This window comes from Petaurus breviceps, unplaced genomic scaffold (assembly GCF_028583685.1).
Source record: "Petaurus breviceps papuanus isolate PSGF00001 unplaced genomic scaffold, PetGlider_PUasm1.0 90769, whole genome shotgun sequence".
NCBI lineage: Eukaryota > Metazoa > Chordata > Mammalia > Diprotodontia > Petauridae > Petaurus > Petaurus breviceps.
This window is the reverse complement of record NW_027187341.1, coordinates 17,619,022-17,631,439: the sequence shown is the minus strand read 5'-3', so window position 1 is coordinate 17,631,439 and position 12,418 is coordinate 17,619,022. Positions and strand designations below refer to the sequence as shown.

Below are 12,418 nucleotides of genomic sequence, written 5' to 3'. Positions count from 1 at the left end.
TATTGCTGGGTCAAAGGGTATGCATAGTTTTATAACCCTTTAGACATAGTTCCAAATTGTTCTCAGGAATAGTTGAACCAGTTCACAACTCCACTGAGAGTGCATTAATATACCTATTTTCCCATATCCCCTCCAGCATTTGTCTTTTTCCTTTTTTGTCATATTAGTCAATCTGATAGATATGAGGTGGTACCTTAGAGTTGCTTTAATTTGCATTTCTCTAATCAATAGTGATTTAGAGCTTTTTTTTTTCTTCATATGACTATAGATAGATGTTTTCATCTGAAAAACACCTGTTCATATCCTTTCACCACTTTTCAGTTGGGGGGAATGGCTCTTATTTTTATAAATCTGGCTCTGTTCTCTATATACTTGAGAAATTAGACAAAAAACTTTCTATAAAATCTCCCCCACCCCCAGTTTCCTACTTTACTTCTAAGTTTGCCTACATTAGTTTTATTTGTACAAATTTTTTTTTTTTACTTCATGTAATCAAAATTATCCATTTTACCTCCCATGATCCCCTCTATCTCTTGTTTGGTCATAAACTTTTCCCTTACCCATAGATCTGACAGGTACATTTTTCCATACTCCACTAATTTGCTTATTACATTATACTTCATATCTAAATTATGAACCAATTTTGACTTTTTCTTGGTATACAGTGTGAGACACTGATCTTTCCTGTTTACTGCCAGACCACTTTCCAGTTTTCCCAGAAATTTTTGTCAGATGGCGAGTTCTTGCTCCCAAAACTTGGATCTATGGGTTTATCAAACACTATATTACTATGATCATTTACTACTGTGTACTTTTCCACTGATCCACCCCTCTCTTTCTTATCCAGTACCAGGTTGTTTTTTATGATTACTGCTTTGTAATCTAGTTTGAAACCTGTTAACTGATAGGCTGCTTTCTTTCACTTTTTATTTTCATTAATTCACTCGATAGTCTTGATTTTTCTTCTTCCAGATGAATTTTGTTAATGTTTTTCTAGATCCAGAAAATAATTTGTTGGTACTTTGATTGACATTGGCACTTAATAAGTAAGTTGATTTAAATGGAATTATCATTTTTTTTTTATATTGGCTTGGCCTACCCATAAGCAATCAATATTTCCCCAGTTGTTTACATCTGTCATGATTTGTGTGGAAAGTGTCTTGTAATTGTGTTTATACAGTTCTTCTGTGTCTCCACAGGCAAACTCTGAAGAATCTTATACTGTCTGCAGTTACTTTAAATGGAATTTAAATTTAAATTTAATTTAATTTAAATTTCTCTTCCTATCCCTTCCTGCTAGGTTTCATTGGAAATATGGTGAAATGCTAATGATTTATGTGTGTTTATTTTATTTTATTTGTCTTTCTGGAGGGGGGAAAGCAGGGAAATTGGGGTTAAGTGACTTGCCCAAGGTCACACAGCTAGTAAGTATTAAGTAGCTGAGGCCAGATTTGAACTCAGGTCCTCCTGACTCCAGTGCCAGTGCTCTATTCACTGTGCCACCTAGCCACCCCCTGTGAGTTTATTTTATAACCAAGCTGTTAATTTTCTTTTTATAATTTTCTTGCATTTCTCTCATTTTCTTTCCCAATTTTTCCTCTATTGCTCTTACTTGATTTTTAAAATTATTTTTTGTTCTTTTTTATCTCTTTTTTTAGCTCTTCTAAGAATTCTTAGAGCACAGCCCTGGAGTCAGGAGGACCTGAGTTCAAATCCAGCCTCAAATACTTGATACTTATTAGCTGTGTGACCTTGGGCAAGTCACTTAACCACAATTGCCTTGCTTTCCCCCCTCCAAAAAAAATTCTTGTTGGGCTTGTATCCAATCTTCATCTTTCATTGAGGCTTTGCTTATTTTCACAGTATTGTCCTCTGAATTTGTGTCTTGAACTACCCTGTCACCACAGATGATTTTTATGGTCAGGTTCTTTTGTTATTGTTTGCTCATTATTTCCAGCCTACTTCTCAAGGAACTTTATGTTAAGAGTTGGGCTCTGCTAACCTCTGGGTAGAGGTGGAGCTGGGGGGAGAGATCACTGTCACAAGCTTCAGGTTTTTTCACCTTGCTCTTTTCACAGCTAGTTCTGGCAGTCTGTAAGTTTTCAGTGCTTGCAAGCTGGTGTGATCTGGAGAGAAGTGTGGCCCAGGAATGACTCCTGTTCCCTTGTGACCACAAGCACCAAACACTCTTCTCTGTCCTGGAACTACAACCCAGAACTTACTAATGGGCAATAGAGTTGCCAAATGGCATCCATCTCTGTGTGGTGAAAGTTTCTAGTACTGTCTCAAAACCCATAGCTGGTGCAGAGGCCTCTCTCCAGGCCAGCCTACACTCTAGACCTTTCCTTCCAACTTTCTAAATTGCCCTGAGCTGGAAAAAATGTCTCATGTCAACCTTTTTTGGCTATGCCACTCCTGGATTTGATTTGGAGGGTTATGTAAAGAAAGTTCAGCTAGAATGCTCCCTCTACTCCCCCATCTTGGTTCTATCTCCCCACTCTTCTTTTGAATTCTGTTATGGTTGAGAGCATTGCCATCCGTCTAGCCACCCAGGTTTGCAACATCAAGGTCATTCTCTATTCCTTATTCACCCTACACATCTAATCAGTTGTCAAATCTTCTTGTTTCTACTTCCTCAATCACTCTCCCATACATTGCCTTCTGTCTATGCACACAGCTGCCACCCTAACTCAATCCTTCATCATCTCTCCCCAGGATTATTGTAATAGCCTCCTAATTGGTCTACCTCCTGCCAGCTCCCCTCCTCTCTAATCCTCCCCAAAGCTGCCAAAGCGATCTTCCAAAAATGCATGTCTGACCATGTCAAGTCTCCTACTCAGCAAACTCCAATAGCTTCCTGTTGACACTAGAATCAGCTTGATTTCATTTTTTAAATCAACATTTCTAAAATTCTATTTTTGTGTAATTTTTATAACTACTACCACTCCAGTCATTGTTGTTATTGTTATTCAGTCATTTTGAATTGTGTCCAACTCTACACATCTCCTTTTAGGGTTTTTCTTGGCAAAGATACTAGAATGACTTGCCATTTCCTTCTCCAGCTCATTTTGCAGATGGGGAAACTGAAACAGGGTTAAGTGATTTGTCCAGGGTCACAAAGAGTCTGCAACTAGATTTGAGTTCAGGTCTTCCTGACTTCAGTCCCAGGTGCTCTATCCACTGTGCCACCTATATAGATTATAAATAAATAAATATACATATATTGGAAATATAGGCTCAAAAATGTACTGATAGGGTATACAGTCAAAAAAGTTTTGAGACCCCTTATCTAGAAAATTGCCAGCATTTTGAGTGACAAAGAAGGAAACACTCAGCAAGCTGAGGGAACCACAGAATCTGAGGCTGGCCATAGGTTCCCCAGACAAAAGAGTTATAAGCAACTGGCCCACCAGATGTATTTAACATAGTTGTCCTTGCAAAATGTCAGATCCATTCAGAGTAGGGATATGCCCAAAGGACCCTTGGAGAACATTGTAAGATTATGAGATATCTACCTCTCTGACCCTCTGTTAGAACCCTAGGGGTAGAATTAGGGTTAGGGGTGAACTTGAGTCAAGGTATGGCCTTAGCAGGATAACCATGGCTCCCTGTGGCTGCCATATCTTTCTAGCATTGGTGAATGAGAAAAAGCCAGCTGTATTCAGGCATCCTTTTATTGATGAATTTTTATCTTGTGGTGACTACACAGAGAACTCAAGGAGACTCATGATAAAGAACTGGCTGCTTTGGAGGAAAAGTATAAAACATCCCTGAAGGCAGAGAAGAATGTCGCCCAAGGAAAGCTAGGTATGGCCACAATCTGGACAGAATGCTTGTTCTGTGACGTGAGCATGGCAGGGAACACAGATTAACTGGAAAGCATCTACTAGGTTTTTCTTGGGATTCTTCCTAAATCTTAGAAAAGGAAATGTCCTGTAGAGATAATGACTAAAAGGAGGGAAATCCATACAAGAAGAGAACCAGAGAAGCCTAATTCAAATCCCAGCTCCTTCACTCCATAGCCCTCCCTGCCTACTCCTCAGGTCTATTGTGAGGAGCAAATAATAATAATAATAATGTTCATGAAAGTACTTTGGAAAATATAAAAACCCTATACCCATGTGAAGTAGTTGTCCTTACTATTTACCATGAGATGGAATACTTATGGAATAGTGATGACTTTTTATTTTCTCTTGTCTAGAGAGTATGGTGAAGGAGTACAAGTATTTGAAGAATATGTTCCAAATGTACCAGGTGAGATCTAGTTACTTTGAACCATTTTCAAGCATAAGAGAATCCGGGCCACCAATTCTAGACTTCATTTCCTGGAAGATAACCCACGTGGAACAATACAAATGGGGTATTGGATGGAAAATAACTCCTGGGGAGACAGGGCAGCAAAGAGCTGGGGTGGGGGACTGGTACAGAGCTGTGAATCAAATTGCATCGATCTTTTCAGTACTGGCTGCTCACTCACAGCATTAATAGATTGGTGGGGCTGTTTGTGCATACAGTGATTCTCCCAGATTATTCTTTATTCTCAGTTTTTTAGGAGGGTAAATGCCTATGGAAACAGAGAAGTAGGTTTCCCCAGGCAGATAAAGCAAGTTGAGCAGGTTGAAGTGTCAGTGTTCATTTTTTAAAAAATCAAATTAATTGGTATTTGTGTTCATTCATTAATTTGTTCATTTCATTTATTCAATGTCTATAAGCCCCTGCTAAAGGGAGAGAAAGAGATTGAGCTAGCATATTTTCACCACTTTTAAATCATCCTACTTTTAGAAACACTGCTGTGTTTGTGTGTGTGTGTGTGTGTGTGTGTGTGAGTGTGTGTGAGTATAGGTGTGGATGGTGTATGGAGAGAAAAAGAGAGACAGAAAGTGTCCAGAGAAAGTGTATGTGTATATCCAGACATGTCTTTAGCTCTACATCTGTGTGTGAGGCAGATTCTTTCTGAAAGGTGCTAAAAGTCAATGAGAAGACTTTTTAGGGTTCTTCCAAGAGGTTTCCCCAGCATAAGAGCCATGAGAATGCCCAAATGACAAAGGAAAGGAAAGTGCTCAAATTCCCAACAGGCACCAGGGAGCATACTAGGCAGTAGCTACCTTGTCCAAGAGAATTCATGAACTTGTTAAGGCTCAGAGGGTCCATTCTCCATGACCCCACATAGTTATCCCTCCTTGCACAGCTAGCTCAGGAACAGAATGACTGAGAGCTGAGCTTCTGCCAAGGACACCAAGGGACTTGGAGCAAAGACATAAAGGCTGGCATCATGTCCAAAGTCTCCTCCTGTCCCTGTGAAGTAGTCACAAAGAACTGACATTCCCACGGGGCTTTGTTGTTTTCAAAGCACCTTCCTTATAGCAACATTGAAGGAGGAAGTACATGTACTACTAGTTCCATTTTACAGATGAGGAAACTGAGGTTCACCAAGGCTCCAGCTCACATAGCTAATAAGTGTCAGGGCCAGGATTTGAACCCAGGTCTTCTGACACTAAGCTCAGCTCTCTTTCCACAATACTACATCTAATTCAGGAGTTTTTAACTTCTGTATGATGGATCCAGTGGTGTGCTGGTAAATATTTAATCACTGACTCTACGGGTAGGCAAGGGGAAATGTATTATAGCACACTTTTAAGTTTAATCTATGTTATTGACATTATCTCTATCACTTTCTTAAGTATAGACTATGTACAAAATAAATCAAGTCCTGGTTTGTATGTAGGGTTTCCTGATTTATAACACTGAAAATTTCACAATCAGCTCACAGGCTAGTCTGAGCTGGCTCCAGCACATCCCTACATGAATCCCTTTGGCAGTCCAGTGAAGTCCATGGACCCCTTTTGCAGAAAACTGTTTTTAAGTGCATGAAATAAAATATATAGGACTACAAAGGAAATGAATTATATTGAAACACAGCCATGGAAAAAAATTTAAATTCACAGACTCCAGGTCAAGAACCCTAGCTCTATTTGATTTTTCTTTTGAAGAACATACCGCTATTTCCTAAAAAATTTTAAAAAACAACAACAACAACACTGACTCATGGGCCTTTTTACCCATTTCTTAGATGGTCCAATGGGATTTTCACCTGATTTACAATTCCAACAAAACCCTTAAGCATAGGGGTAAACCCCTCTCCAAAAAAACCCCACTTTCTCTTCCTTTGCTATCACAATAGCATGAACATTTCATTTTTTTTTCTTGAATGTATTCTTTAAATATTCCAAAGACCAAAGCTGGAAAAATATTGAAGTTTATCTCCTGTCATTTCCATTTTCCTGCACCTCACTGTCTTTCTCCAGACAGCTTATCAGTGAGGGTGGTATGGGACTTTGCAATAGAGAACACTACTTGGACAGGTACCCTCAACTCTCTATATCCCACTTTTCCATTACAACACCATCATGTGATTTTAGGAAAGTATTTATTTTAGGAAAATAATTTTTAAAGTCTCTCCCTTCCCTTCTCCTGGACATTCTTGATTTGTAAGACCATGATGTCCACGGATTTCTATGGTCCTCTGTGTCACCCTAGGACAGTATCTCAGATGAAATGGAGGAGAAGTGGTCGAGGAGGAAGGTTGAATGGGAGAAGAATGAGAAAATGGAACGAGAAAAAATCTTATTGCAGCAAAGTAAGAGAATCTTCAAGTGTTTTAGGTGTATAAATGACCTAGATTTATTGAAAGGAAATATAATCAGATGGAAAGGTTGGAATGGGAGGACCATGGCCTAACTGTCGGTTCCTTCTGTTGCTGTTATCCTTTGTTCTTCATTCTTAAAGAGGACCATAACCTCAGGGAGGTAAAGCCATGATATGCAAGTGAAATAAACTTAAGTGAGGGAGGGCCCAGCAAAGTCACCAGCCTTACTTCCTCCTCATCAATTCCTCAAAGTCACAGCATGCCCCATTTGTTTCCATTTTTATTTTTTACAACAATAATATAATCCAACAGCTGGCAATTTTTTTTTCTTTGAGGATCCATTTTTAACATAAAAAATTTTGTGGGGGCGGCCAGGTGGCTCAGCAAGTAAGATCACTGGCCCCAGTGTCAGGATGACCTGGGGATCGAATCCCAGGCTCAGATACTTAGCACCACACCCAGAAATAACTGGCCGTGTAACCTTGAGCAAGTTACTTAACCCCAATTGCTTTAAATATATATATTTGTGGATCCCCACATCATAGTATCTGTATTGTTAGTATGTAATTGTGAAAATGTGTGGGTAGACCATTAGTTTTACCCAGGCAACCATTTCTTATGTTATTGAGTATTTTGTGCATTCTGTATTTTTCCTCCTTGTATCTTTCTTTCAATCACAAATATGAGAGTACACATATATACACATCCTTTATTCTCTGATTCTCCACAGAATACAGACTAACAAAAAAGTTTGAGGTAGATGTGGAGGAAGAAAAGAGAAAAATAGAGGAACTCCATATCCAAGCCTGTGAACAATTCAGTAAAGAGAAAGAGGTAATTCCCCCAGAGGAATGGATAATCATAGATCTACTGTAAAGGCAAAAAATAACATTGTGTGCCTTGAAATGACTTATGGATGTTTTATATTTAATAGCTAGTGACTTTTTAGAGTCAGCTCGAATCTAACTTGAATTATTTAGATAAATCCAGGGGGTCAAGTTACCTGGTCCACAATATTGCAGTAATAACAATAGCTAGCATTTATATGGCACTTTATGGTTTGCAAAGCACTTTGCAAACATTATCTCATATCATGCTTGGTCATTGTATTGATTAGGGTTCTATAACTATTCTACTGAGTGTGATAAGTTGAACAAATACCGATAATCACCAAAGGCCTCAAAATCCTCTTTCCAAAGACAGCATGTGATACCTTAAATAAAAAGTCTGTGCGTTATATATTTTTTTAAAAGGGCTTTGAGGGGCGGCTAGGTGGCACAGTGAGTAGAGCATCAGCCCGGGAGTCAGGAGGACCCGAGTTCGGTTCCAGCCTCAGACACTTAACACCCAACCAAAAAATACTAGCCATGTAACCTTGGGCAAGTTACTTAACCCCAATTGCCCTCCAAAAAGCAAAAAGTAAAAGGGCTTTGAAAGAATCAGTGACTTGAAGAGCTAGTTCTTACCACTTCTATGATTTTGTGACTTAACTGCTTGGATGATAATTCTATTCTCTCTTCTCTCCCTCCCTCCCTCCCTTTCTTTTTTCCTTCCTTCCTTTCTCTTCTCTTAACTTTCATATGGTTGGGGAGAGGGATGGGTTGGAGATCATTCTCTTGTTTTGTTTTATCTTTGTGAATGAGATATATTTTCCTCTGTGTTGCCTGTGTAGGATTTAGATTTAGTCTTGTGGAGCATGGGATCACAGAATTGAATGGTACCTCATCTTACAGATGAGGAAACTGAGGGCCATGGAGCTTAAGTGACTCAAATGAGGTCACAGAGCTGGAATTTGAATCCAGGTTCTTTGATGCCAAAAGGCAACGCTCCTTTTACTACACCACGGTGCTAGATCTGAAATAGAAATTACATAAGATTCACCTTCAATATACTGTTGCTTTCAGGCATTCATAAAACAACATGAAATTGATGCAATGAATTTAGAACAGCTGCAGAAGGCCAAGGAGGTGAGGTGTTTTTTTTTTTCCCCTTTTGGGATTTCTGGTAACAAGTAAGCAAAATGAAAAAATGAACCAAAGGAGATTGACTTAATAATGCCGTTCCTCAAAGAATTGCAATCAATGGACCAGAGTGGAGCTTTCTGGGGACTTTAGAACTTGTTACCCAACAAAGCCTTTAGTATCCTTTTAGACTCAGGACTATTCTTATGTATGTTAGTTATAAATCAGCTTAATGTATGACTTTTGTAGACCAGTTTGAGCTAGAGCTTGTAATCCAGCTCCCCTAAATTCAAACAAAGATGTATACTTTAACAATCATTATACTACCCAGTTCTACCTTTGATCTCCATACCTTGCAATAATATATATATCCTGTGGAGGCCTCCTTGAGGGAAAAACTCTCCCCATTGCCCTTGCCAGATTTCTGCTCAAGCCCAGTTTATCCTTCGTGGGAGCTGGAAGGGGCCTCAGAAGTCATCTGGTCAAAAACTGTCATTTGACAGACTATGAAACTGATGCCAGAGAGATTAAGCAATTTGCCCACAGTCATAACACAGACTTTAGTAGCAGAGCCAAGATTTGAATCCAGGGGAACTAATTCCAAATCCAGTATTCTTGCTACTACACCAACACTGCTTCACCTTTTAACCTGTACTGCAGCATATGGCTAAGGTATTAGTTTCTCAAGGGGTTCTGAAGTCTCTTGGCCAATTGTGTGATTTTAAGGTTTGTCACCAGAAGCTTGAAAGTCAAGTGATGATTTTTTTTTTTGCCAATGTAATTCATCAAGACCATCTGTTCATTCAGGGAGAGGAACAGGCAGTGATCTCTATCTGTGGAGAGAGTAACCACATTGATGAAATTGCAACTTCTAGAAGTATTAAAGAATTGTTTCATGATAACCAAGCACATAAACTGATTTATATTGCTCCTTCTGCTGAAAATTGACCTTGAGTCTTTGATTGCAGTGTATTTGGACACTTTGCTAAGGTATAGACTAATGGGATTATACAGCTCACTTAGAGACCTCAGGGAAAAAAGAATAAGGCAATGTGAGGGTTAAGTGTTGTACATGAAATCACAATGTATGCTCAGGAAATATCTTCTACACATTTTGCATTTTCCCTAGCCCTTATCACAGTGCTTTGTAAACAGTAGGTGATCCATAAGTGCACACGGAATTGAATTGAGTCTCTTTCTCCTAATAAAGGCTGTGGAAGAAGAATTGCAGGCACAGTCTCTTATTTTAGAATCGCTGAACACATCATTGTACCAAAGTCAAATGGAACTCCAGAAAGCGGTGAGTTCCAGTGGAGGAGAGGGGATAGCAGTTGAATATAGCATGAGAGATTGACATCTGGAAAGAACCAATCCCTTTGTAGCACAGTAAGCTGCCTCCATTGATGTATTACGGCTGTCTTACTCAGCTGCTTGCCTAGGGGGGAGGGATAGTCAGCTTCTGAAATACCTTTCAGAAAACCCATGCAATTAACGTGGAGCAGATCCTCCAACGGAAGCTTGTTGAAGTTGAGGAAAGGTACCAACGTGAGGTACAGAACCTGACAGATGAAAATCTAGACCTGAGGTATGTATGTACCCATAGGGAAAATGAAAATTGGAACATTGGGGCTGGGGGTGGGGCAGGGAGGGTTTTGGTGAGACAGTGGTGGGGGGAAAAGAAGGAGCTTATCTGAAGTTGTTCTAGAAAGTGTCTTTGCCATTGGAAAAGAGAAAAAATTATTTAAGCTTCCTAATGCTAGCTTGTAGAACTGATTTGGAGATGAAATTTCAAGCAAATTTGCTAGTCTATACCATTTTCCTGATTCTCATTAAATTATATTTTTATTATTATTATCTCTTTTTAAAAATTGATTTCTTCTTCATTTTGAATTTTAAAATTTTTTTTAAATAAGCATTACCATGTAGAAAACAGAATAAGAAAAGAGGATATATATATATATATATATATATATAAAACCACTCCATCCCCCAACTTGGGGCATTTTTACTGGCTGTAAACCCATGTTTGGAGTGCCGTCCTTTTGTCTTCTCTACCTCCTGGCTTCTCTAGCTTCCTTCAAATCCTAGCTATTTTCTACAGGAAGCCTTTCTGACCCACTCTACTTCTAGTGCTTTCTTTATTATTAATCATCCCAACTCCCATTTATCCTGTGTATTAACAGCTTTCTTGTAAAGAGTTTTTCTCATGATATGGCCTCCACTGAAGGTTATATTAGCTCCTTGAGAACAGGGACTGTCTTTTACTTTTCTTTGTTTACCAAGTTCTTAACATATTGCCTAGCACATAGTAATCAACTAATAAATCTTTATAGGCTTTATGTGACTGGCATTTATCTTCATTTCATAATGTTTGCTTTACTTTTAAAAAGTATGAAATCCCACACATTACTTTCTTTTTTTTCTTTAAATTTTTTTTTAGTTTACATCATTCATTTCCACAAGATTTTGAGTTACAAATTTTCTCCCCAATTTTCCCTACCCACCACCCCAAAATAGCATTCCCATTGAATATCCCTTCCCCCAATCTGTTCTCTCCCATATCTTCCCCCATTCCCCCTTCGATTTTCCAGTAGGGCATGGTGGATCTCAATGCCCCAGTGCCTACATATCTCATTTCCCAGATACATGTAAAATATTAATAATAATATGTACATATATTTTTAAACATTTGATTTTAAAACTTTGGATTCCAGATTCTTTCCCTCCTCCCTTGTCACCCACCTTCATGGGAAAGATAAGCAATTCAATATAGGTTGTACATGAGTAGCTATGTAAAACATTTCCATAGTGGATATATTGTGGAAGACTGACTATATTTCCCTCCATCCTATCCCACCTCCCACTTGTTCTATTCTCTACTTTAATCCTGTCCCTTTTCAAAAGTGGGTGCTTTTAACTTCCTTCCCCCTAGCCTGCCCTCCCTTCCATTATCCTTCCTCTCTTTCCCTTCTCCTCCACTCTCCTGTAGGGTGAGATATCCTATTTAGTATATATATCATTCCCCCCCCAAGCCAAATTCAATGAGAATAAGGTTGACTCATTCCCTTTTGCCTTCCTGTTCCTCCCCTCCATTGTAACAATTTTCCCTTGCCTCTTCTATATGAGATAATTTACCCCATTCTGTCTCTCCCCATCTCCTCTCATTATATTCCTCTCTCACCTCTTATTTTCACCTTTTAAATATCATCCCTTCCTATTCAATTGGTCCTGTGCCCTCTGTCTATGTATACCTGTAGACATATATACACACACTCACATATATATTCGTATACCCATATACCCTTCTATATAGACATATATATGTATGTATACATATACACACATATACATACATACACACATATATACATTTCTATTCCCTTCAGCTATTCTCATACTGAGAAAAGTTTCATAAGTTACAATTATTATTTTTCCATGTAGGGATATAAGTAGTTCAGCTTTGATAAGTTCCTTAAGATTTCTTTTCCCTGTTTACCTTCTTAAGCTTCTCTTGCTTATTATATCTAAATGTCAGATTTTCTATTCAACTCTGGTTTTTTCACCAAAAATGCTTGAAAGTCTTCTATTCCATTGAATAACCATATTTTCCCCTGGAACATGATACTCAGTTTTTCTGGGTAGGTGATTCTTGGTTTTAATCCTAGCTCCTTTGACCTCCAGAATATCATATTCCAAGCCCTTTGATTCCTCAATGTGGAAGCTGCCAGGTCCTGAGTTATCCTGATTGTGTTTCCACAATATTGAAATTGTTTCTCCCTGATTGCTTGTAATATTTTCTCCTTGATTGGGG

General features: G+C 38.7%; 1 protein-coding gene across 1 annotated transcript in view; it reads left to right on the top strand.

The window, feature by feature from the left end:
• The window catches only part of FLACC1 (flagellum associated containing coiled-coil domains 1), a 36,721-nt gene that overhangs the window by 20,529 nt on the left and 3,774 nt on the right, over positions 1-12,418 (top strand). The window contains exons 8-14 of the mRNA XM_069068837.1: positions 3,710-3,807; positions 4,202-4,254; positions 6,538-6,637; positions 7,377-7,480; positions 8,551-8,613; positions 9,818-9,907; positions 10,083-10,192. Coding sequence (XP_068924938.1) covers positions 3,710-3,807; positions 4,202-4,254; positions 6,538-6,637; positions 7,377-7,480; positions 8,551-8,613; positions 9,818-9,907; positions 10,083-10,192 — 618 coding nt within the window. The remainder of the gene's footprint in view (positions 1-3,709; positions 3,808-4,201; positions 4,255-6,537; positions 6,638-7,376; positions 7,481-8,550; positions 8,614-9,817; positions 9,908-10,082; positions 10,193-12,418) is intronic.